This window comes from Anguilla rostrata, chromosome 17 (assembly GCF_018555375.3).
Source record: "Anguilla rostrata isolate EN2019 chromosome 17, ASM1855537v3, whole genome shotgun sequence".
Lineage (NCBI taxonomy): Eukaryota > Metazoa > Chordata > Actinopteri > Anguilliformes > Anguillidae > Anguilla > Anguilla rostrata.
In genome coordinates, this window is record NC_057949.1 from 8,936,224 (window position 1) to 8,958,756 (window position 22,533).

General features: G+C 43.5%; 1 protein-coding gene and 1 pseudogene across 3 annotated transcripts in view; both read left to right on the top strand.

Annotated features, from left to right (window-relative positions):
* The window catches only part of LOC135244062 (cytoplasmic phosphatidylinositol transfer protein 1-like), a 91,535-nt pseudogene extending 90,338 nt beyond the window's left edge, over positions 1–1,197 (top strand).
* A 4,595-nt stretch (positions 1,198–5,792) lies between these two features.
* Positions 5,793–22,533, top strand: part of rbfox1 (RNA binding fox-1 homolog 1) — a 398,869-nt gene continuing 382,128 nt past the window's right edge. For all 3 annotated transcript variants that reach the window (XM_064314523.1, XM_064314524.1, XM_064314526.1), the window contains exon 1: positions 5,793–6,402. In XM_064314523.1, coding sequence (XP_064170593.1) covers positions 6,337–6,402 — 66 coding nt within the window. In that variant the 5' untranslated portion in view covers positions 5,793–6,336. The remainder of the gene's footprint in view (positions 6,403–22,533) is intronic.

A 22,533-nucleotide genomic window follows, 5' to 3' on the forward strand; every position in this document is an offset into this window, starting at 1 on the left:
AGGCTGCTTCTAAATAGTCCAGAGGTGAGCGGCAGGGAACAGCTGGGATATGCTGTGCTATTGTGACTGGGAGGCTGAAGCAGCCATTTTACCCTCCTGAATTTTTCCAATTGACAAAAGTTGCAGAGGTAGGACAAGCCCACAAATGTAATTGAAAATGTAAAAGTGAACCAATCACTGTATCAAAGAGTATTTAAGTTGTATTTCATTGAATTATTTTCACTGTCCATCCATTATCTATGCTGGGGTGCTGGAGCCTATCCCAGCGTGCATTGGGCGAGAGGCAGGTTTTTAAGTTTTTATCCATGAGATCCTAAAATGCCTTCTAGTGTTACTGGAACTGTCAATCTGACACTCATTGTGAAAAATGTTCTATTGTATAGGCATTGTATTAATTTTATCTTTCACCTGTCATATCATTTCTGGGAAGGCGACAAGTAAAGTGCAACCCCCCACTGTGAATGAGCTGCACATCTCGCCCTCTCTGTAGGAATGACCCTGGAGGACGTGCGCAAGTTTGAGAGCCAGATGCATTTAGCCACCAATCAGAAGCTGGGATACTACGAGCCCTAGCTAACAACAGACCCCACCCCCCAACCCCACATACCCACAGGCGTCCCCACAGATGTATGCATTTTACTTTTTTCCATTCCCTCTTTTAGGGTAACCTGAGTTTCAGGTTCTGAGTCAACAGCCCAGTAGATTTGGCTTATTGTGCCATCTAGTGGGGAAGAAGGGAAATTGAGGTGATTCAATAATTGTTTTCAGATTCTTAGTTTGATTCTGCAGGCCTGGACAAATGCTGTTGATTACAGGAGAGGTATACAGACGGGAGTCCCCAGTAAAATGCTAAAAATCCCTTTAAATAAATAATAACTTATTAGGAAAATGGCGAGCATTGTTGGGCTGAATGGCCTGTTCTTGTCATTATGTTATGTTATGTTATTTTCCATTTATAATTTTATACTTTCAGATAAAATAAACCAGATTTACAAATCATTAGTAATGATGACATCATTGTAGCCCTTTGGTGCAATATACATGTGAGACACAAGTTGAACTGACCACTTCGTAATATAATTCTTATCATTCTGCATGCATCCTCCCCAGAATGGGACAGATGTGGCGATGGTTGTGGTGAAAGAGTTGGAGGGGGTGATTCAGGGAGCCTCCAAGGTGAGAAAATACGACATGTGACACCGGACATCTTAACCCACAAGGCCTCCCATGTACCCAGCGGCAATGCCCTGACCACGCCTGGCAACGGACCCCCCCCCCCTCGGTCCTCTACTGCTATGCTTCACCACCATGCCTGTCCCACTGTATGGCAGTGTGCCACTGCACCCACCCAAAAATCCATTCTGACTTACACTTGTTTATCCTGTCTTTTTTTTATATATCTCTATATATGGGTTTAATAAACATTTTGCAGCAGGTCTGCTATTGGTCAGGATTATTTTATATGTACAGTTTATGTTATATTGTTGTTTTGTGTTTCTCCCAAAGGAGAGGTCCCTCAAAATAATTCTTCTACAGACTGCTAAAATCATTAATCATTTATAAATAGGGCCACCAAATCGTCTCCAATGTTTGTCAAGTGCACTTCGGTCCACCACCAAGAAGTTGACAGGATTATTGACAAGCCACATGTTTTAGGATTATTCTGATTGCATCACCCAAATAATCTATGGTGATCAAGTAATTACCACTAATTAAGCAAAAACGAGTGTTAGTGTTGTTTACAAGTCACACTCTTGCATTCAATTCAGTTTTGTTCTTAAAGGCTGTGGACATGGGCACTATTTTGAAATGTTGTACAGATGATGTTTTTTGTTAGAATCTGTGGGAAATGTATAGCTTTCAGGAGGTGTGTTAAAAATGATAAATAAAAGTTATGAAAGTCATGTACACTGTTCAAATAAAAATTAAAGTTTCTACATTCTGATTTGATCATGTCAGTTGTTTAACAGTCCCCTATGTCATTGAAGATGCTTGGTGAAAACATGTCTTTATGAAGAGACCGTTCTGCATCACCAGAATTGGTTAGGATGGACTGTATGAAGTATGATTTCGACTTTTGAGTAAGATTTACAAATATTTGTTCAGGTATATGCCAGAATTCTCCCAGTGACATTGCAGTGATATTTTGCTGTGCTAATAATTTATGGCCCAGCTTGGATCTACACTTCTAGTTAAAATGTGGAATTGAGTCTAGGGGGAGGGTTTTCATCTCAAAGTCTGTACGCTTCCTTGGGAATAAAAATTCTTGACAATCTTAAGATGTACTTCCTGTGAGCTAGTTGATATAAACATGGCTTTTGAGTTGATTGTGGTTGTGATGCGTTGTGAGTCGCTCTGGAACGCCGCTGATTGTTTTGACACATTGGTGGTTCATTGTTTTGTCTTGAGCTCTGTTTCCAGTCCCTCACTCCCTCAGCAGTGCCTTGTCAGCAGCGTTTGGTGTGATATCTGTCTCCGTTTCCACTAATCTAGGATAAACTTACGTACGTTGAATACTCGGCAGCAGAATGACAACTGCCCTAATTTGCATGGTTTTCTATGGTTTGGGGGGGGGGGGTTGTTGTTGACAGTAAAGCGCCTTGCTCTGTCATCACACGCCTAATATTCTCTGTGTTGAACATTTCCTGGGTTGAATGGTATTACAAAAACTTTCTTGACCATGACAATTTAACGGACATTACTTGCCAAGATAATACTCGCTGATGTCACAATGTGGGCATTGTAAGTAAAATGCGCTCAATTTGGCAACAAGCTTGTAAGGATGGCTTTATGATTTTAACATATAACTTCTTTTACTGGACACAAATGCAGTCACATTTTTTAAATCAAAGTTCAAACCCTCAAATCGTTTATTGATGCTATTAGCAGCTGATGAGTAATTTGTGGCTGTATGGTGTAGTGTATCAGGTGGGATGGATTTCTCTAGAAACTTTCCCCGCAGCAGTGGCATCTTTTTGCAAACAGAAACACCCTGATTGTCATGTTCCGGTGTTCCTGTCTGTGTTTCCCCTGTTGGGCCGCCAGATGGCGGCACTTCTGTTTTGTGTCCTGCTCCCTCCCTGTTAATTGTATGATTGTTTCATTGTCTCGTTATCCCATCATTGTTCCCACCTGTGTCTTATCCCCTCCTTCTGGTTTGATTGTTTTTTGAGTTCACCTGTGTCTTGTTACCCCTGTCTATTTAAGTTCTCTGTTCCCTTGACTCGGGTGCTGGTTTCTTGTGTTTGTTACCTGACTTACATGTTCCTGCCTGCTTGTGTTTGTTTCCAATCTTTGTTGCAAACTGTATTTACCTGCCTGCGTTTGTTCTCACTTGTGTTTGTCCCCGAGTTGTGTTTGTCTCCTGACTTTCATGTACCTGCCTTCTTGTGTTTGTTACCTGACTTACATGTACCTGCCTGCTTGTGTTTGTTACCTGACATACATGTTCCTGCCTGCTTGTGTTTGTTTCCAATCTCTGTTGCAAACTGTATTTACCTGCCTGTGTTTGTTCTCACTGGTGTTTGTCCCCGAGTTGTGTTTGTCTCCTGACTTTCATGTACCTGCCTTCTTGTGTTTGTTACCTGACTTACATGTACCTGCCTGCTTGTGTTTGTTCCCGACTTGCGTTTGTTCTGTCTTGTGTTTGTTCCCGACTTATGTTTCAGCGTATGTTTCAGACCCTTTGTACCTGCCTGTGTTTTTTACCTGTTTGTGTTTTGTTTCTGACTTGTATTTGTTTGACCTACCTGTTTGTTTGAATTACCCTTGTGCTCTGCCTGCCTGCGTTCTGCCCTGACCGTGTTCTGCCCTGCCTGTATTTGTGAGTCCCTCTTGTTTTCTGCTTTGTTATTTTTTGAGTTTGTGGTTTTGCCCATTGTGGCCTTGTTTGTTCCCTGTTTGTTTACCCGTTAGTAAAGTCTTTGTTAATTTTCCCCTTTTTGAGTTTCGTGTTTTTTTTCCCACTCTGCGCCTGGGTCCCAGCACCCGAACCGTCACACTGATAATGTAATCAATAAAGGTAATACATTATTTGCATATTGTTGGTTAGTCTGATTTGATCATTATACAATACATAAAATTACCTCAGTGGTTAACTTAGTTGTTCACATGCAATCTAGGTAAAAGCTTTTAATTCCACATACTTGCTAGACTGTTGCCCACATTGCCTACACTGTTGACTGTGTGTTTTTTTTTTTTTAAAGCTTAACTTAGGTTACATCTATTACGGTCAAGGTTTATTTTTTGCTGGCCTGATTTTATGAAAATAAATAAATAAATGAAATAAGGCCACTTCTATATGGTTTATGTCAGTGGTTCCCAACCCTGTTCCTGAAGACCTACCGTCCTGTAGGTTTTCATTCCAACCCTAATCTGGCACACCTGATTCTACTAATTAGCAGCTCAAGGAGATCTCTAGCGGTTGACTGAGGGGTGCTTTATTAGGGTTGGAATGAAAACCTTCAGGACGGAAGATTTCAAGGAACAGGGTTGGGAACCACTGCCTTGTGTGTTATGTGATTTGTTTGGTGATTGGTTGGTTATGAATTTAGAATTGCCATGGATCAAAAATAGTGATGAATTTATTACGTATAAACTGCAGCATATAGAGAATCCTTGGAGTATTGAGTTCGGAGTACTGTTTGGTCTGTATGGTCTCTATACACTAGCAAGCAGGGTATTGCTTGCACAGATGGCTTCAGGGTAGCATAAATGGAGAGAAACATTGGATTGTTCTCTGCGGAGTCTATATTGTCTAAAAAAAAAGAACACATGATACTGTAGAAAACCAACAGGAATCCATTTTATTTACATCTTTACATTTAGGACAAGTAAAGACATTTGCTGTGACAACCTGGGGATTCAAGGTGGGCAGAGAATACAGAGAAGGTATTCTGTATCAGATGTAGTAGGGTGGTAAGATGGCCTGGGGGTGGGGCTGGGGCTGGGGCTGGGGCTGGGTGGAATTTGACTAGGTGCTCACTCTGAAAATGATATGGAGGCTTTACTGTCGACAATGAGCCAGTACTCAGGACTGGACATTGATGGGCATTTTTTTTTGGTCCAGAGGGAGGAGTATCCCCTTTTGGTCCACAAACACGTCTTCCAGCAGCAGTTCACATTTCCTTGGCATCCTATTCCATGTACTATACAAGTAAACAAACAAAGCCCAGTCCAGTTTAGCATGTGTAGTTTTACAGGAAAATGTAAAATGTGTAAATTACCATAGGTAAGGATATCTGCTAAGCAAATTATGTAAATGTGCAATTTTCCCCCAGTCACAGAAAAAAGAAGCTATAACTTAAGAAAAAATGTATACAAAATGTATACATATCCTTTCTTGGCTTAGGTACAGAGTTTAGAGACGAATCATTAATGCAGACAGATAAAATTCATTAAAAATCCATTAAAACAAACATCTCAAGGACTGGTATAAATTGTAAAATTGAAGCAAAGTATTTCAAATAATATCAGTGCTACAGTAGTGGTTTTATAGTTCGTATGACTTATGACACCCACCCACTTGTAAGTTTGAAGACTGTAGCCAGACTTTTTGAAGGGCATATTGACTGATGTAACTCGTTAATTCAGAGTAACATAATCTAGAGCAAAATAAAATGCCTCTCACGTCATATCTTTGTTATGTAAACCTATACCTAATTATATCAACGCGGAAGTGCATACTTATTCCAAAACACTGTTTGAGAATATGTGTGTAAAGTGCTGGCGCTTCGTACTAATCGTTAAGTCAAAATGTCTTTGCGGGGTTTTTTCAACTCTTGTGCCCGTGCGCCCATGAGTTCCACGTGGCCAGACACCTGTGCAAGACACCATGGTGCACTGCACAAGCCTCACTGTCGCCGTCTCCCGTGGGTGGATGAGTACGTAGGCGTCCCGGCGACAACACGGTAGTGGGTTAATAACCCACATAAATACAAACGCGGGCAAAAAGACTTTTCAATGTCACAGAGGCAGCATAAACCAAGGATGAATTAATCAACTCCGGCACGGAGATACAGCAGCCCGGTACACACAGGCACAGCGCACGCGGTACAATTTCAAGATCCCCACGGGGGCCGTGTCTCTGCACCTTTGCTGCACCCTTGGGAAAAAAAGACCGAAACAAGTCGCTCATGGGTTAAAGACTGAGGCTAAAAATACTGTACAATGGCAAATCATTTCAGTAACGCGCAGGGCTATTTTGGTGGAAAAGCTTGCGAGTTTGTTGAGCCGACAAGGGAAGACCGAGTAGATTTTCGCACAAGCGCAGAGCCCTCCTGCACAACCGTGAAAGAGGAATACATGCTAACGACACGGAGGTAGATCGTGGTCAAAATGAACGGAGGTCACGAGCTGCACGTACAAGGGAAGAGTAACCTGTCCACTGGAGAGACAAAAACTGTGAGTACAAACCGACTCAATCTCATTGATTACTATAAGGTTTCAAATGGTGTTCGGTGTCACATTCTGCAGGTGACAACATTCTGCGAATGCATACAAATATCTCAACGTAAACTAAAGGGCTTTGGTCATGATTGCGCACGCGTACGTTTTATTTTCTTAAGGATGATGCGTTTCCTGGCCAAAAGTACCTGTTAAACCATCAGGGCTAGGCATGTCTTTTTCTAAAATATAAGGCTTTTTTTGTGATCAGTGGGTGTGTTGTTATCTTTTCACAATGTAAACTCTTTTTAACAACCTGTTAACTTTTTGGTGTTCAGTAGGGAGTATCGCTGTCGGCTGGTACTTGTCTTTGAGAAATAAGTATGTAACGCGAAATGGATCATTTTGTGAGGAAAACAATTGAGTAAAAATTCTTCCTAAACACACACGAAGTTTAATATGATCTTTCTTTTATTTGCGTTTTGAAAACTGTTTATATTAAACACATTGTTATATTATAAGAGCAGAGTTGATTACCATGCTGATATATAGCTAAATGTATTTAGACGAATTGCTAAAATACCATAACAGTACTTTATCAATAATGCATCCTTCTTGCAATTGTTGTTGCCCAAGGTGCATGCGGTAGTAGAAATCAAAACAATCAATAGCAAGTAAAACCAAGCATGTTTTTTTGACAATTACTGACCAGGGTGCTGCTTGTGACTAGAGCTGTGGAACGGTTGTTGTGCAGTGGAGTCCCAACAGTGGCATCCATTTGAAAGAGTTTGAATTTGAATTTGTTAGACAATGCAATCAAGACTAGCATTAAACTGTCTACTAATATTCCAGTCTTGCTGTTCTCTGTCTTCAACCCTGCTCCTGGAGAGCCTCAGGGTTTTTCATAGTTACTCAACGCTTGATTGATTTAGCTGTTGGTTACATGGCTCATGGTATGTGTAGGTTGCTGATTGTCAATTGTAAATAAAAACTAGTATACCCTTCAGCACTTCAGGACCAGGGGGTGATGACCTCTGCCTTAGACTTTTCCAGAAAGTTTTTAGTTCACCTCGGTGCTCGTGTTTCAGTAGATCTTTATTGTTCCTGGAAGGAAATTTGTGTGCAGCAATAAAACCCCATTTTGTACAGGTACAAAAACTTCAAAGTTTAGAGCTTAGAAAATAGATTGTAAGGAGTGAAATTAGTCCATATGCAAAGAGTCAAATTTAGTCAGGTAGTTGGCACATTGTGGCAGAAAGGTTAAAAAAGTGCAAAGAGGGCAAGGATTAGGCCTGAGCCATTTTAGCATTTACAGCTTCAGCGGGCTAATGGTTAAATGGTCTGGTCTGGGGGACATTAACAGGGGTGTTGCATGTCAACAGGCTGAAGGAAACAGGTTGGATTCTCGGTATAGCGATTGAGCTGTGTCATCTCGGGTGATGGCTGTATTACCTCAGATGTGGTTGCCATAGAATTCATAAGACGATGGTAGGACATCCCTGTCACTGTGCATAAATGTTCACTACTTCATGCAATTTGCTTTATGATTTCAGTATCAGATTACAAAATGGATTCACTTAAGAAGCTATAAGAGGCAGTCAGGTCTGTAGTATTGCCACCAAAGGATTTATTTTGCTGCACCTCGGAGTGGACTGAGTTTACTTGTTCCTCCCATTGCTGTTCATTGTCTGTTTTTGTCCCCAGATATGGGAGCAGGTGATTTCAATATTTTTGCTGGCTGTAGTGGTGTGAGCAGACATTACCTCATGTCTCTGGAAATGAAAGACCACATCCTTGGTTTTGCTGACATTAATCTTATAAAACAGCAGTTCAAGCTTTTCTTGACTTAGTCATTCTGTACTTCCTTAAGTCATTTTTTTCTGTAGTGTGTATTCACCCTTCTCTATTTGCGGTATTTAAACCAGTCTGAAATTACACCAATATAGGTAGCTACTAGGTGCAATATTGTTTTATATTGAACATATATTGTTATTGGGTAAATTTGGATGAAAACTGAGCTGGTGTAAATTGGCCAAAAACAACCTTCACCTCCCCAAGGTCACAAAAGATGGATTCAGATGACGTGCTTGGGCAAGACATTGCCGTCTAACAAGCTCCGATAGGCTCGTCTACCACCTGACTGCTGCTGCTGCTGCTGAGGTCTGGCGAAGGGGTTCTTTTCTGGATTTTTGGCTTCGCCGGTGCCTGTTTCCGTGCTGAAAGGGTCCTGCTTCGTTCCTGCTTCCAGTCTTCTGTGAATGTCTTTTAATTGCGCTGGGATCATGAGACGAGGAAAAGGGATCTATTTTTAATCCGGGAGGGCCGCGACGCAGCAGCGCCGCTTTCAGACTGAAACCCTGCTAGCGCGGTGCGCCGTGTGCCGGCTTTTAACGCCGCGTTAAAATCACGTCCGCTCTGGATATCACTCTTTTTTTTTTTTTGTTGCTTTGTGTGTATTTCCAAATTTGAAGTCGCCTCTTTTGTGTTTCTTGAGTTACTGCTGTGCTGCCCACTCCCTCTCACCAGGAGCACTGCTGGTGAAGCATCCCTCTGATGCACTGTATGAGCCAGTGACTATTTTACACCCTATAGTCCACACGGTACTACAGGAGAGCCAGCGACTATTTTACACTCTATAGTACACACGGTACTTCAGGAGAGCAAGTGACTATTTAACACCCTATAGTCCACATTGTACTACAGGAGAGACAGTGACTGTTACACCCTACAAGCTGAATACTACTACAGGAGAGACAGTGACCATTTTATATCCTACAGGCCACACAGTACTACAGGAGAGATGGTGACTGTTATTGGCATTACTTTCCAGCCACTCTGCACAAATAGAAATATGATTAGCCCACTGAGCTAAAGACCAAGGTCTTCCAGCCAAGGGCAGGCATTTTTTCTAAATGTTGTAATTTATTACTGTATTAATGAGCAATAAACCTTAATTGGCTGATTGATTGCTGGCCTTACATAATGGTACTACAGTGAGCCGAACTGTTGCCCTGTTCCACTCATGTCTGCATTTAAGCTGAACGCTTGCTGACGGCTACACTTGGATGCTCTGCTCGTAACAGAAGCAGAGGAATCGGTGGGTTTATGGGACCTGGGGAGACTCCAGCTACCATCACTCTCAATTAGGAAGCACGGAAAACACCCCCATTGGTCCTCCCCGCCCTCCGTTTCGTCCCTGTCTTCTCCAGAGCCGAAGATCGGCGCCGAGGGAGATAAATACGGAGATCCTGCTTCCTTCCTGCAAAGTCTCTTCATTCGATAGGTTTTCACTGAAGTGGACAGAGGAGGGACGGGGTGCTTAGTTGTGCGGATCTGCCTGTGTATCAGTGCAGCTGGTGCTTTTAAAAAACTCCTTGGAGACGGGCTCCAGATATCTCTGAAATAGAACTTGATCCAATGGCAGGCAAAAGGACAGAATTTCCTGTGCCGCTTGTGTCCGCCTGCTCTCTGTCTTTCTCTCTTTGTGTCTCTTCCTCTCTCTCACGCTTACAAACTCACACACACACACACACACACTCACACACACACACACACACACGTCTGTGCTGCAGTCGGCCCCGTTCAGCGAGGACACGCCCAGGGTGACATTCCACAGGTGATGAGCGGAACATCAAATTGATGAGACAGTAGTGCACTTTTATTGTTGGCCAGCCATTGGCCAAACAAGATCATAAAATGCCCTAAATACCTGGCCGTATATCTGTGTGAGAGAGATAGCTGTAGCTGACAAAATGAAGATGGCGTCTTGGGATGCTCCCTGAGACTGCTCTGCAGGGTGACAGGATATTGTCCACGGCCCGGCGCAAAAAAACACGCGAGTCAGACGGCCACTTTGAGTCCGCCGCCGAGGACGGAGTGCGAGGATACGGCCGGCGGGCGTAGCGCGGCGCTCTTGAGCCGTCATGGCGTGAAGCGCGGGGGCGAAACGCCTTCCGGAGGGTAAACGCTGCCCGACGGCTCCGCTCCCCGACGACAGAAATCCATCCGTCAATCAAACGTGCTCTGAAGCGACCGGTTTTTTGTTTCGGTGTTTTAACGGAATAAAGCGGGAAGCCGGGGGAAATGTAAGCAAAGGTCAGTTGTCATATCGTATCCTGTTACAGCTTTAGTGAGGCAACACTAAACCTCGACAGCTTGCTGGTTACCCACCGTGTGTACAACATGTTCAGTATCGAGTAGAACTGTTGTTATTGACACCTTCAAGTAAATTGCTATTTAATGCAAAACTTGCATCCTTGTTGCTAAACAGTTGCTAAGGGCATGGGCTTGCATGTTAACTAACCTTATAGACCACTGAAATCCATGACCAAGGTATGACTTTGAGTTCCATTTCTTAACTTTCTGTTAGTGTTTTTTACACTAAAGATGGTGATTATAACACCACATATGAGTGACTTGCAATGGTAGGACCATGTTAGTACAAAGATTATATTAAAACAATCATCTCCAACTCCAATCCTGCAGGGCTGCACTGTATGCAGTTTTTGGGTTTTCAAGGAGCAGCCAATTTAGGCCTTGGAAACAATGTGTGTCTCGCCATAAGCCGAACAGTTGCTTGAATTAAGCGCTGAAGTATTAAAACACACCGAAAATCAGGTGAGTCTGTGGCCCTCCAGGACTGAACTTTACATTTCAGAACATGCTCATGCTTTTATCTAGCTGGATATTTTAAGGAGCTCTTCAGGTTAGGCTTTCTGCTTCCCTGCATTGCTGCCATACCCATGGTCAGGGTGCAATAGCAGGGTCATGCCTGGGAATCAGCCTATGGCACTAGGCTCATAGGCCTGGCTGCTGTAGCCACCACTAATCTTCAGAAGACATGTCAATACTCAAATCTGGTGCTGGAGGGCCAGTATTGCTGACTTTCATTCTTCCCTTCTCATACATGACTTAACTAGCCCTGGGACACCAAGTGAGTGGGACCTCTATTCATTGTTCTATGTCAAATTCAATGAGCTGGAGTACAAAACAACGGACATTGTGCCACTCTGCTTTATTTTTCTTGACATCCTGATAAAAGCAGAGAGGCTTTATGCACTAAGGGGAGGTGCCAGGGTAGTTACTGTAGACTGTGTGTCTCTAGCTGGTTGGTACTTGGTGCGTTGCTGTATTGATGGACCTATTCAGTGTGGCCCAAGGGTTTCAGGGCAGACAGTTGGCTCACAGTATAGTTTTTCTTTTACAATACAGTAAACATAAGGATGAAAGTTAAATGTACAAAGACAAGGAACCGCATTCACCACAGTGCAGTTAGATTCTTTAATTTTTAGTGACAATAATGTATTTTGCACATGTTTCGCCATTGTTATGAGAGTAAATTGACATCAACAGAAAATGTGGATGGACTAAAAAAAAAAAAAAGCTAAATTGTGCTATTCTATATGGAAATGGGAAATGCACACCACTGTAGCCTCATCAATATTGTGGCAAACAGACCAAAACTGTGATAACATCTTGCCCTTTGTTACAGCAGAAGCACACAATCTCTGCTTCTCTTTCGTGGCACAGATTACTGTTGCTTCGGTCTCTGCCGCACACCTGTGTTGACAGGAAATTAAATGGCTTTGACTTTGAGCGCAAAGTTGCCCTTCCCCGTGAGGTCACGGGACACTGAGGGAACTACCTCCGAGGCCGACTCACGCTCGCGCCGTTATTTCAGGAAAATCCATATCGCCGCTGCTATTTCAGGGAGACCTTCAGGGGACATCATAAATAGACAATGCTATAGAGCAGCATCGAGTGGGCACCACAGATTAGAATTACCTCTTCCTGAAAGCACCCAGACCGTGAAAGACGAGATGTGACGGCCCAAATAAAGTTGATTTTACTAAAACACATTTTTAAACTAAATCTTGTTTAATATAATGTAATAATAACGCTGCTTTTCTTTCCCCTGAAAATGTGCTTCTGTGTCTTTTTCGGAGATAGCCTACAATTGTGTTTCTGTACGATGCCGACAATATGTAAATTATTGAATGAGATTTCGAAATACTACAACCCGGTGGTTATATTGTGTTGCTTTTTGCCTTTTTTATGCCGAAGTTGCGACAGTCCGTAAGCTACTGTAGGCTACGTCTGTTTTACAACCGATCAAAAATTCATCGCCTCTGTGGTGTACGCGCCACACGAATGCCCCATTTGGAAGAAGCGGGGAGATTTACGGAGAGAAATAAATAACTCCGCCTGCCTGACGTTTCATCTAATTTCAAACGCCATTGTGCCCTCGACACAGGCGATGTGCGAACGAGCGCGAGAGTGCGGAGACACTCACACGCACACTGGCAGCAGGTGTTGTTCAGGCCACAGCGGCTTGAAAATTGAGAAATTTATTTCGACGCGCTGTGGGGAGTCATTCTCATTTCTTTCTTTCTTTTTTTTTCGCCAGAGGACATGGTTTGCATGGTGATGAATCTAGGACGGGGTACACAACAAGCCAGATCCGTTTCATGATTTTGTGCCAATTTGCATTATTAAATATTTAATCCAATCTTTTACTTTATATGACATTAAAAAAAAAAAATTCGGAGTTATATTTGAAGACTGCACATGTACCATATGGTCCGATATAGGAGTAAGCCAGCATATGCCATAAAAAGCTCAATGTTGGTATTTTAAATGTTTATATACAAGTAACCCTCTGTATCATATACACATACTGGTTAATGTAATATGTTATGTAAAAGAGGCTGTATCATCTTGAAATGCATTGCCTTGCGTTTTTACAATGTAGTATTGCTTATTTGCGTTAATGCGTTACTGCATTACATTGCATAGAAGACATATTAACTCAAAATAAAGTTTTAAAAAACGTAGGCCTATTGTCTCCGTTGTGATGACATCACATTTGTTAACTGTTCAACTGCAATTCATACCAGGACATCACAATCCACAGTCCACTAATTTGAATCTACATATGAACCAGTGAAGAAATTATACTTAAAGTTATACTACAAAACAATTACTTGTAGGAAATGTAAATTACTGTCTGTGTAAATGGGTTGATACCGTGTAGTTAAACTTGAACGTGGGCTCTTTCAAACATGATATAACAGTGTCATCTAGTGGCAGGATAAAATATTTCCGAGGTTATAATGTGCTTCAGTGAAGGTTTTTTTCCAGTAGTGGTGGAAATTATTACCAGAAAAAAGCAGAACTAATTAAACCAATTAAAAAAAAAAATTTTTTTTAAAGGATATTCTGTTCTGTTATGTCACTGTGATATTTCCCTTAACAGGTGACCTTTTCCTCCATAATATCTGGTTTGATAGTGTGAATGGGTGCACAAAGTCAAATGACCAAAGTTTAGAGAATTACAGTAGTGATAACCAGTTATCCTGTAATGATGCAGTCTAGAGCACAGCAAAATGATTTATAAAGCTGATATGTTAATAGCACAGCATTCTAGCCTTTATAATAAAGTTTTCTGCACATTCTGTGTTTTACATCAAAACCACAGATGTGGGTCAAGACGGTAGCTTGAGAATGATCCTGCGTCTAGACTGTGGATTTTATAAGACAGATAGGAGAAGGCTCAGAGGTGTTAGCTGTGCACTGAGATAAAGGCACACATAATTGCCCCAGGTTTGCGTGCTAGATGAAGATTTACTGACATTATGTATGGCCTACCACAGCTTTGCCTGCCGAATTTCTGTTTTGTATGTTTGATGACAAAACATCGTGCCAAAAGCTACAAGGAGTGAACACCAAAGTAAATAAACGAAACATCGGACAAATATATTAATAATGTTGTTTTTCCACAAAACTCAAAACAAAATATATTTACATGTGTCTGAATGTCCACGGGCTGTCAGACAAATGAATAATTAATGCTTAAAAAAAAGAGCTTCTGTCTAAAATGCGCTTTGGGGAAGTTGTTTTCATATCGAGCACTTTTAACCCGCACATGCATTCACTGGAGCCTGAACAGCGGAAAATAACGCGCTGGATCCTGAGAGCGGCCTGCCTCTGCACGCCAGTGATAAAATGCGGTTGCTTGTCAGGCGCTGAAGTGCGTTCCTCTCCAGTAGTGCGGGTTAATTAAATATTTCTTTATTTACTGCCGTTGCCTCGGCTGCTTCGAGTGGCTGGACTCCGTGTCAGCTTTCTTCAAGTCAAATACTACAGCTTCTGTGGTATTTCTCAGGCTAAGTCAAGAAACTGAATTTAAGCACCTGTGTACACACAGGCTATCTATCTTCCTTGGACGTAACAAAGCCCGGCATTTCGTTATGGTCAGTGGCCGTAGTGATGCCCGATCCTAGAGACCTGCAATTGCCAGAACGTTCTATTTTTCTTTTCTCATCTCATCTCAATAGTCTGCTGTACTTTATTTATAGCCATTTGTGGAAGCAGTCACAGAGCAGCACAAATCTGTCACAGGCAGGTGATATAAGCAGGAAAATAACTTAAAAGTAGAATCTTGGTGACAAAAATCCTTATTTCAAAATTTTTGTAGCCCATCTATGTGAATACCTGTGGCTTAAATATGGCTTAAATGCCTATTTCTTTTATGAATTTGTGGATGCATGATGTTAGACAGCACACTTACAGAAAAAGTACACCCTAAGTATGAAATTATGGAGTAATGAAATGTCAGTTATGAGACGTAATATTTAATGTTTTCAAGTGAAAACATTCTGTCTCTATTTAAATGGTCGGGTCTTACATCTCTTACATGTAATGTTGTCTCGCATGCATTTTTCACTGCTAGTTTCTGTGAATGGCCCTCACAGGTACTTTGGCACAATGATGAAAGTTTGAATAATGAAAGCATGAATATTTGATGAGAATCCAGACTGAGATAATTTATGTTGTTGTTTTAATCACCCCAAGGTGTTAAATCAAGAGAACCGTTACTGCAAATTAATGAAATCATACAGCAATTTGTTCCATCTGACTGTAAGATTAATTCAGTCGTAATGGTGGCAGGTCATAATTATGAATTTGTCATGAGATCTGATGTATTGAATTGGAAATGGAAATATTACTGGGATATTATAGGTCCTAACAGAAGTGTAATGAAGAGGGGAAAAGCGGACTCCAATGCAGTTGTGCTGTGTCGTGTGGTAAAATTCTCAATTTAATAGCAGGAAATCATGCATTATCATTATTGTCATAGCAATGCTCTATCTACCGAACTCCCTCTATTTTTGAAGCCTGCAGACTCCAAACAGCTGTCTCGATTTATGCCCTTAAGAAAACGTGGAAAGCGATTAGCTGAATTTAATTAAAACCCCGCTCCCGTTACCCGAGTGATTTCGCCGGCTGGGTCGCCGGGACGAGTTCGCCTTTTTGTTTTCCATTTGTGATGATGAATTTGGCTGCTAAAAATCAATCAATCACCGTGAAGGTTACGAGCCGTGCGCCTTTCCCTCGTCGCCTCTGAGGTAGCGAAAGACAAAGCTTTCAGTACGGATTTGCAATCTCTGGTGTGCCATTCCGACAAATTAGAGAGATCTTCACAACCGCACTTAGCCTGCTCCTACATGCAACTGTCTAGACGCTAACAACAACACGCTTCCTGTACAAAATAGAGAGTCACATTTTTTAATGCAGTTTGGATCAAAATTAACAATCATTTTAAGGAAGCACCTTTTCAGGCAAGTACTGTGGGCCTACTTCTCTGATGTCTTAGTCCCAATACTCGCCACTGGGCGACATTATTAATAGTGAGCTCATCTTAGTTAAGAGCCTGCAAGAGCGAAGCCTTTCCCCCTCAGGCCTATTTTGCTGAGCAAAAGCTGCATGAAAGTTTGAATCGCATTGCTGCCAATCTTAGCCTCGTGTGAAGAGTCCGAGGGCCTTTGTCGTGGAGTGAACTGTTTCACATCATTAGAATGAACCTAGAGGAAGTTTCAGTCCCCTTTCACCAGATATATCGTCCATCAGTCCCACTGCTTACAATACCTAAACCAGTGGGTCAAACTGTGGGGTCCAACCTGAAAAAACAAAAAACGCCTGCATACTTTACAAGCCCACTGATTCATGGCTAAATGTGAAATGCAGCAGACAATTAACTGATATGTTAATATGCAGTGAAATCTGATAAATATGTTATATTTATAACTATAATAATAATAATAATAATAATAAGAAGAAGAAGAAGAAGAAGAAGACGAATGTATTTTTGGACCCATTTCAATTAACTCAATATTGCCTTCAGGAAAACAGGATAGAAGTAATAATGTATTGAAACCTGAGCAATTTTAGATAGCAAGATTTTTTATAATAGCAAGATGGATTTGTCAGCATCTTCTATTTTCGAGGAGGACCTGGCTTACACTGTATTTTAAGTTTGTTTTTGTATATTGTATTTTAAGTCTGTTTTTGTATATTTGAGATTTTGAACATATAGGACTTTATTTTATTAGGGCAGCATGGACGCCTGTAAAATGGCCATTTCCTCATGCAGTGAATCTTTGGGCACTTTCAGTCCCTTCCTCCCCCCCCCCCCTTCCTGTAAATTTTTCTGGATGACCTGTCTGTTCCCAACTTCATTCCCCCTTCATTACCATTTATCTGTTTTTTCTTTGTTTCTTGTGATCACATTTTTTATTGATTCAGGTCTGAATAAGACCAGACCCAGGGGAGTACAGTGAAACGTGAATAGAGGTGGAGGCAAAAATAAGAACAGAAAGTTCCGGATCATCTGTATGTATGTGGACAGACAGTGTTGCTGTTTTCGTCACAGTCACCGTTAGCCTGTTAAACCCCGACAGGCGGCCCGCTCTCAGGTCCTGACACGAAACCTCCACGTTCTGCTTCTCTGGGAGAGGCCTTTGGCTCGCTCTGCCCACGGCTCTCTCTGAAAAACCTATTAGGCCCACCCCAAATTAAACATGTTAGTTTTCCATGAGTAGACAAATTATAATAAAAATAACAAATGGCCCGGGCACTTTGTAGGAAGGTAATTTTAGCGATGGAGCCAGCCAAGGTCACTGGAAATGGGGGGGCGGGGGGAGGGGGGGGGATTGGGCGTAATGCGAGTGATATGGCTGTTGCACAAAAACACCAGTTCCATTATGGTCTCACTTTCGGAGGTGACGGGAGGGCAGATTCTTCATGCTGACCACATACACACTGCTTCATATTCCTAATGGTGAAAGGTCTATCTCCCTACTGTTGAAGCGAAATTATTCTGTTCAATCCAATTTGATGCATCTTCTGAATATTAATTAAGGGGCATGACCAAGTAAGTATCTGTGGTAATTGATGTTTTGTCCTATATAATAGAAATGAAATCACCTGGCTGTAACCAACTGGGGAAAATTACTGAAAATTACTGACCCTTATGGACAGATGGGGCCCTAGGCCATCACCAACATCGCGTATGCCTAGACCCGGTTCTGGGTACAGGTAGTAAACCAATACCAAAACCAAAATGTTCAGAGTTCAGTATTAGGGGAGCCGAGGTGTAATTTAAATAGGTCCACCACTCTGTGGTGGAATACGGGCAGTGAAAACAACTGAAAACATTGGAAATCGTAAGCTAAAGTCATGAAGAATGTAAACTGTGTGTGTGTGTGGATTTCAGACAAACTGAAATCTATTAACCAATGAAAGTGCTGGAAGGACACATGGGTACATTGGAAGCGGATAAGCAGGCATCTTCTGACCGTCCAGCGCAACTTAAACACAAGATTTAAGGAGGATTATGGCTGCTTGGAAATCTGCTCCAGGCAGACTTAGACCTTGGTGGACATTATGGATCCACATAACAAGCCTCTCTGCAGAACAAAGGCCTCAGGAGCTGCCACTGCTTTTGATCTGGACCATCAAAATTAAGCCGCTTGTCTCAAACATATTCTCTTGTTGACAATTTAAGGTATCTTCATACGTAACAATGAATATTTATTTTTCTTCCGGTCTGCCGAGCGCTTTTGCAAGTTACCGTTTTTTCCTTATATTTTTTCTCCTTGGCTGTATAATGAGGTTTTAAATACCGCGTTTGTGTACGTTTGAACATGGGTGAAGAGCTGGCAGAGGACCGAGGGGTGTGATATTATAATGGTGGATGGCGTCCGGATAGCTCATCCTGTTAATGCATCCAGTGCATGGATGGGTTCCACAGCCTGCCATTGAATCTGATACAGCACGTTGCACGCCAGTCAAAGAGCTTGCCGGGTCACGTCAAAGGGAAAACTGACTGATAAGGTTACGGAGCACATATCGATGAGCATTTAATATAAACATCAACGTAGCGTTACTCATCACATCCTATGAGAGCCGGCTGCTTTGTCTACTTGAAGCTGGTTGCGGTATTTAATTTACACTTACAAGCCAAGATTTATACACACAGGCCATTATGAACGCTTTGTAAGATCCACTTCGAGTGGAAGTGTTGTTTCATATCCTTAAACCCGAACGCTGGCCTTTGCGCCCGTCTGCTCGGAGAGCGCCCCTCGCAGCGTTGTAAAAGTGATTATCGCGTGACCCCGCCGCGCTCGAGGGGGCCCCGGAGATTGCCATTCTGCGCGGGCGGCTTCGCTCGGCCCTTGATTAATTTTCGCGTGATTAATTATGCAGCGCGTCGAGATCCCCGCGCGCGCGGATCTTTTCCGTCCGGTGCCAGAGATTGATGGCAGGTGCCGCGTTCCGGCAGGTGCCGTTCCCGGACCTGGTCCAACCCTCCCGGTTTGGCCCTAAATGTTAAACAATTATTAAAGTTTTCAGGTGCTGACAAACGTGGCATTGATATCACGTTTTGATGGCCCTGTGAGTCACTCTGGATGAGAAAGAATGTCAGCTAAATAAATGAATACATACATATAATCATTGTGAACTGGGCAGTGACTGAAGTAAGGAGAAATGGGGGAAAGAGGGGGTGGGGGGTTGGGGTGGGACGGCATAATCCTCCCTTGAAGTGAAAATAGACCATAATGTGGTTTGATTGAAATTTCTGAGCTGCAACCCGAGCCAATGGGATTGTGGCAGTTTCATGGGTTCCAATTACCCAGCATGCAACGGGGCTGCTGCAGTCCATGAATGTGGAGATGAAGTCTGTTGCTTGGTTCTATTTCTAAATGAAAAGTCCTATGAGACTGTTTGTTATGCCATGGTTTTTATTTGTTTATTTGGCTGCACCTATTATCCAGGCCACTATAAAACAAAGACACAACTAGTAATACCAATTGCATTTATTTTATTGATGTTACTGAGCAGCACAGGGCTGGACAGTTAAACATCATTTTTCCTATAAATATTGAACACAGTTTTTGTTATTTTTATCCATAAGGCTGCAATCCATAGACTAAAATCCATAGAATGGTAAAGTGAGACCATCTCTCATTTGCTTCCTGTTAGAAAAGTGCTTAATTCGTTATTTGCACTGGAAGTGCCTGAGGCTTCTGCTCACAGTGGAGCAGTGTGCTGGGGAGTTGCTGCCTCTCTGGCTCCAGACTCTCCCTTTTTGAAGGGGCAGGCCACTGCTCTTGGTGTCCAGGGGTGTGGTTTTCATGGTGTAGCCAGTTATTTATCAACTCATAGGGACCGGCCACAGTGAGCACTGGTGCAGACGGTCCAGTGAGCCTTTCCCTAAGGTCTGCTTCTCCACACCGGGAAAAGGTTCCTTGGCCAGACACGCCATCTGGGGGTCTCAAATGCAAATTCAAAATGTAAATTTAGTAAAGGAAGGGAACCTGTTCTGTAACAGCGCTTCATAATTAACAACGGGGAGTTCTGGAAGATTCCTTGGAACTTTGCGTTAAATAAGAGTGAGGGAGAGAGCGAGACCTTTGGGGTCAGCGATAGCATGGAGTTAATTAGGAGGAGCTGCTGTTAATTGGACCTGTGTGGTTAATTTGGCCCTCTGGCCGGGGCAGCCGGCTGGGCGGCTGTTTTTAATCCCGTGTCGCCCGGAGCCCAGGCTTCATTATTTGAAGTGGGAAGGAAAAAAAAAGTTGATTAAATGACCGCTCTGAATCATCTGTCCCTAATTAGGCGGTGGAGGGCCACGGAGGTGCGTGACGGCTCGGTGTGAGGGAGACGTGATTTCGGTGAGCGCTGTTCCTCATTTTGAATGTTGCGAGCGCCGCAGTTTGTTTCCGGAGACGTCGGTATCGCTGCTCTCCAAAACCCTCTCAGACGAACAGGGATTTCAGCAGCGGCAGCGCGCTGGAGAACGCTCATTTTCTGAGAAGCATAACTTCTGTTAATAAGGCTGCCCCCCCCCCCCCCTCTAACAGTGGACAGAACTCCTGGCTGATTATAGGACTGTTCCTTACCTTCTCTCAAGCCTGTTATCCTCGAGTTTTGGGGCGCCCGGTTTGTTTGTTTTTGCGTTCGCCGCGGCAGGCAAGCGCACGCTCTCCTCTGAAACGGGCCCACAGCCCCCCCCCGGTTGAGCTCACACAGACGTGAGTTTGAGGAGGACCCTCCGCTTGTGCGGGCAGACTGTGGATCAGAGCAGGCACTGGTACTCAGGCACTGACGTCCTGTCACCTGAAAACCCTCTCCTGGGCGATGGTACGATCACGTGATTGCACTGCCCCGTGGGAACCAGCCACACGGTATAACAGTGCGCTAACAAGCTGAGTCACCCAGCAGGGCCCAGCCACAAGCTCATTACCGCGGTGTTTCTTCTGCCCTCATTTAAAATGATAGTTTTGTTTTTCTTCTGTTTACTTTTTTTCAAAGAAATAAAACTGTCATGCCTCCAATATTTCCATCTAAATGTGCGTTCTGTGGATTGCCTGTAAAAAAAAAGGGGGGGGGGGTGGAGGGGTGCATTAGCTTCTTTAAAACAATGCTGCATATTCCAGAATCTGAAACGATTTTGTCAGCCTTCGCTAGTTTTCAGCACCACCAGCAGGTGGCAGTGTTGGGTTTTGACACATCACACTTAAAGTACCCTTCACACCTCCTCACTCTTTGCCCCCCCAACCCCTAACCCCCCCCACCCCACCCCCCACCTCAACTCATCCATTTGCTCTCTCAACCTCAGTGTGCTGGGGTTGAGCTGTCAAAGGCCATTTCATTTAAATGAAAAATGTCCCACGTTAACCCACCCCCACTGACATTTCCCAGGATGCACGGGGGCGGGTACCCGCTGAGCCGCTGTCCTGACGGAGGTTTTCCCCAAAGCCTTTCGACAGAGCTGGCCTTTCTCTGACATCCCTGCTCGTGGCCCTGGGGATCTGGGGATGGATTACTGCTACAAAGAAAGAAAAAAAACTTTAAAGACAAGATTTGGAATCGGAAGGATGTGGAGTAGCGGTTGGGGACCCTGGGGGCTTGCAGCCGTAGGACTGTGTGGTTTGGGGCTCCCCACCCCCTCCCCTCCCCCCCTGCTGTTCCACCCCTCCAGGATGGAGGACGGTACTTACCCTGAACTGCGTTGCAGTCGCCTGCCTGCTTAAATGAATTTTCTGAAGGCTGTGCGCTGCCTGACCCAGATTAAATGGTGTCTGGTAAAAGCAGAGAGAAATTATCTAATGATGAAGGCAGTTTTTTTCCCCTTCATCCTCCTCCCCCACCCCGGACGCAGATGTCATCAGCTGGTTACGTTCGCAGCTCAACCCCTGCAGCGCAGCCCCGCCCCCGCCCTGGGGGGGGGTGCGTCCCGCTGGGACTGTCGTTCGGCTGCTCCGCCCCTCTGTGATGCGGTAAAAGGTCGAACGCAGACGCGCATCGGTCCGGGGGCGCGTGAGGAGGGGGCGGGGAGGGCGGCACGCGGAGCGCCGAGCCTCGCGGCAGAGCGGCACGTAGCTTCCGCCGAAATTTAGTTTACGTTTGAAAAACCGCCACTGTGTGGCGCCACTGTTCTGGGGTGTTATTAGCCCGAGGGAAAGCGATGGGTTGGGTGCACTTGAGTTTGTAAATATGCCTTGTGAGCGTTGGCAGAAGCCTCATTCAGTCTGTTGACTTGGTGTGCTTTGTGTGGTACACTGCATCCAACACTACGCTTTTCCTGAGGTCACTGTGAAAGATTGTGTGGACTTTTGCCCGGATGACATTAGAAAAGCACGTTGGGTGGCGATTTTGAATAAACCTAATGATAATAACCTGCTCTTCGACCAGTCATTGATGTCCCAAATGGTCTTGCTGATATGTTGCATTGTTCTTGCGTATTTATAAATGTATAAATGACAGCGGTCGTATATGTGACGCCCTGTTTTTCGATCTGAGATG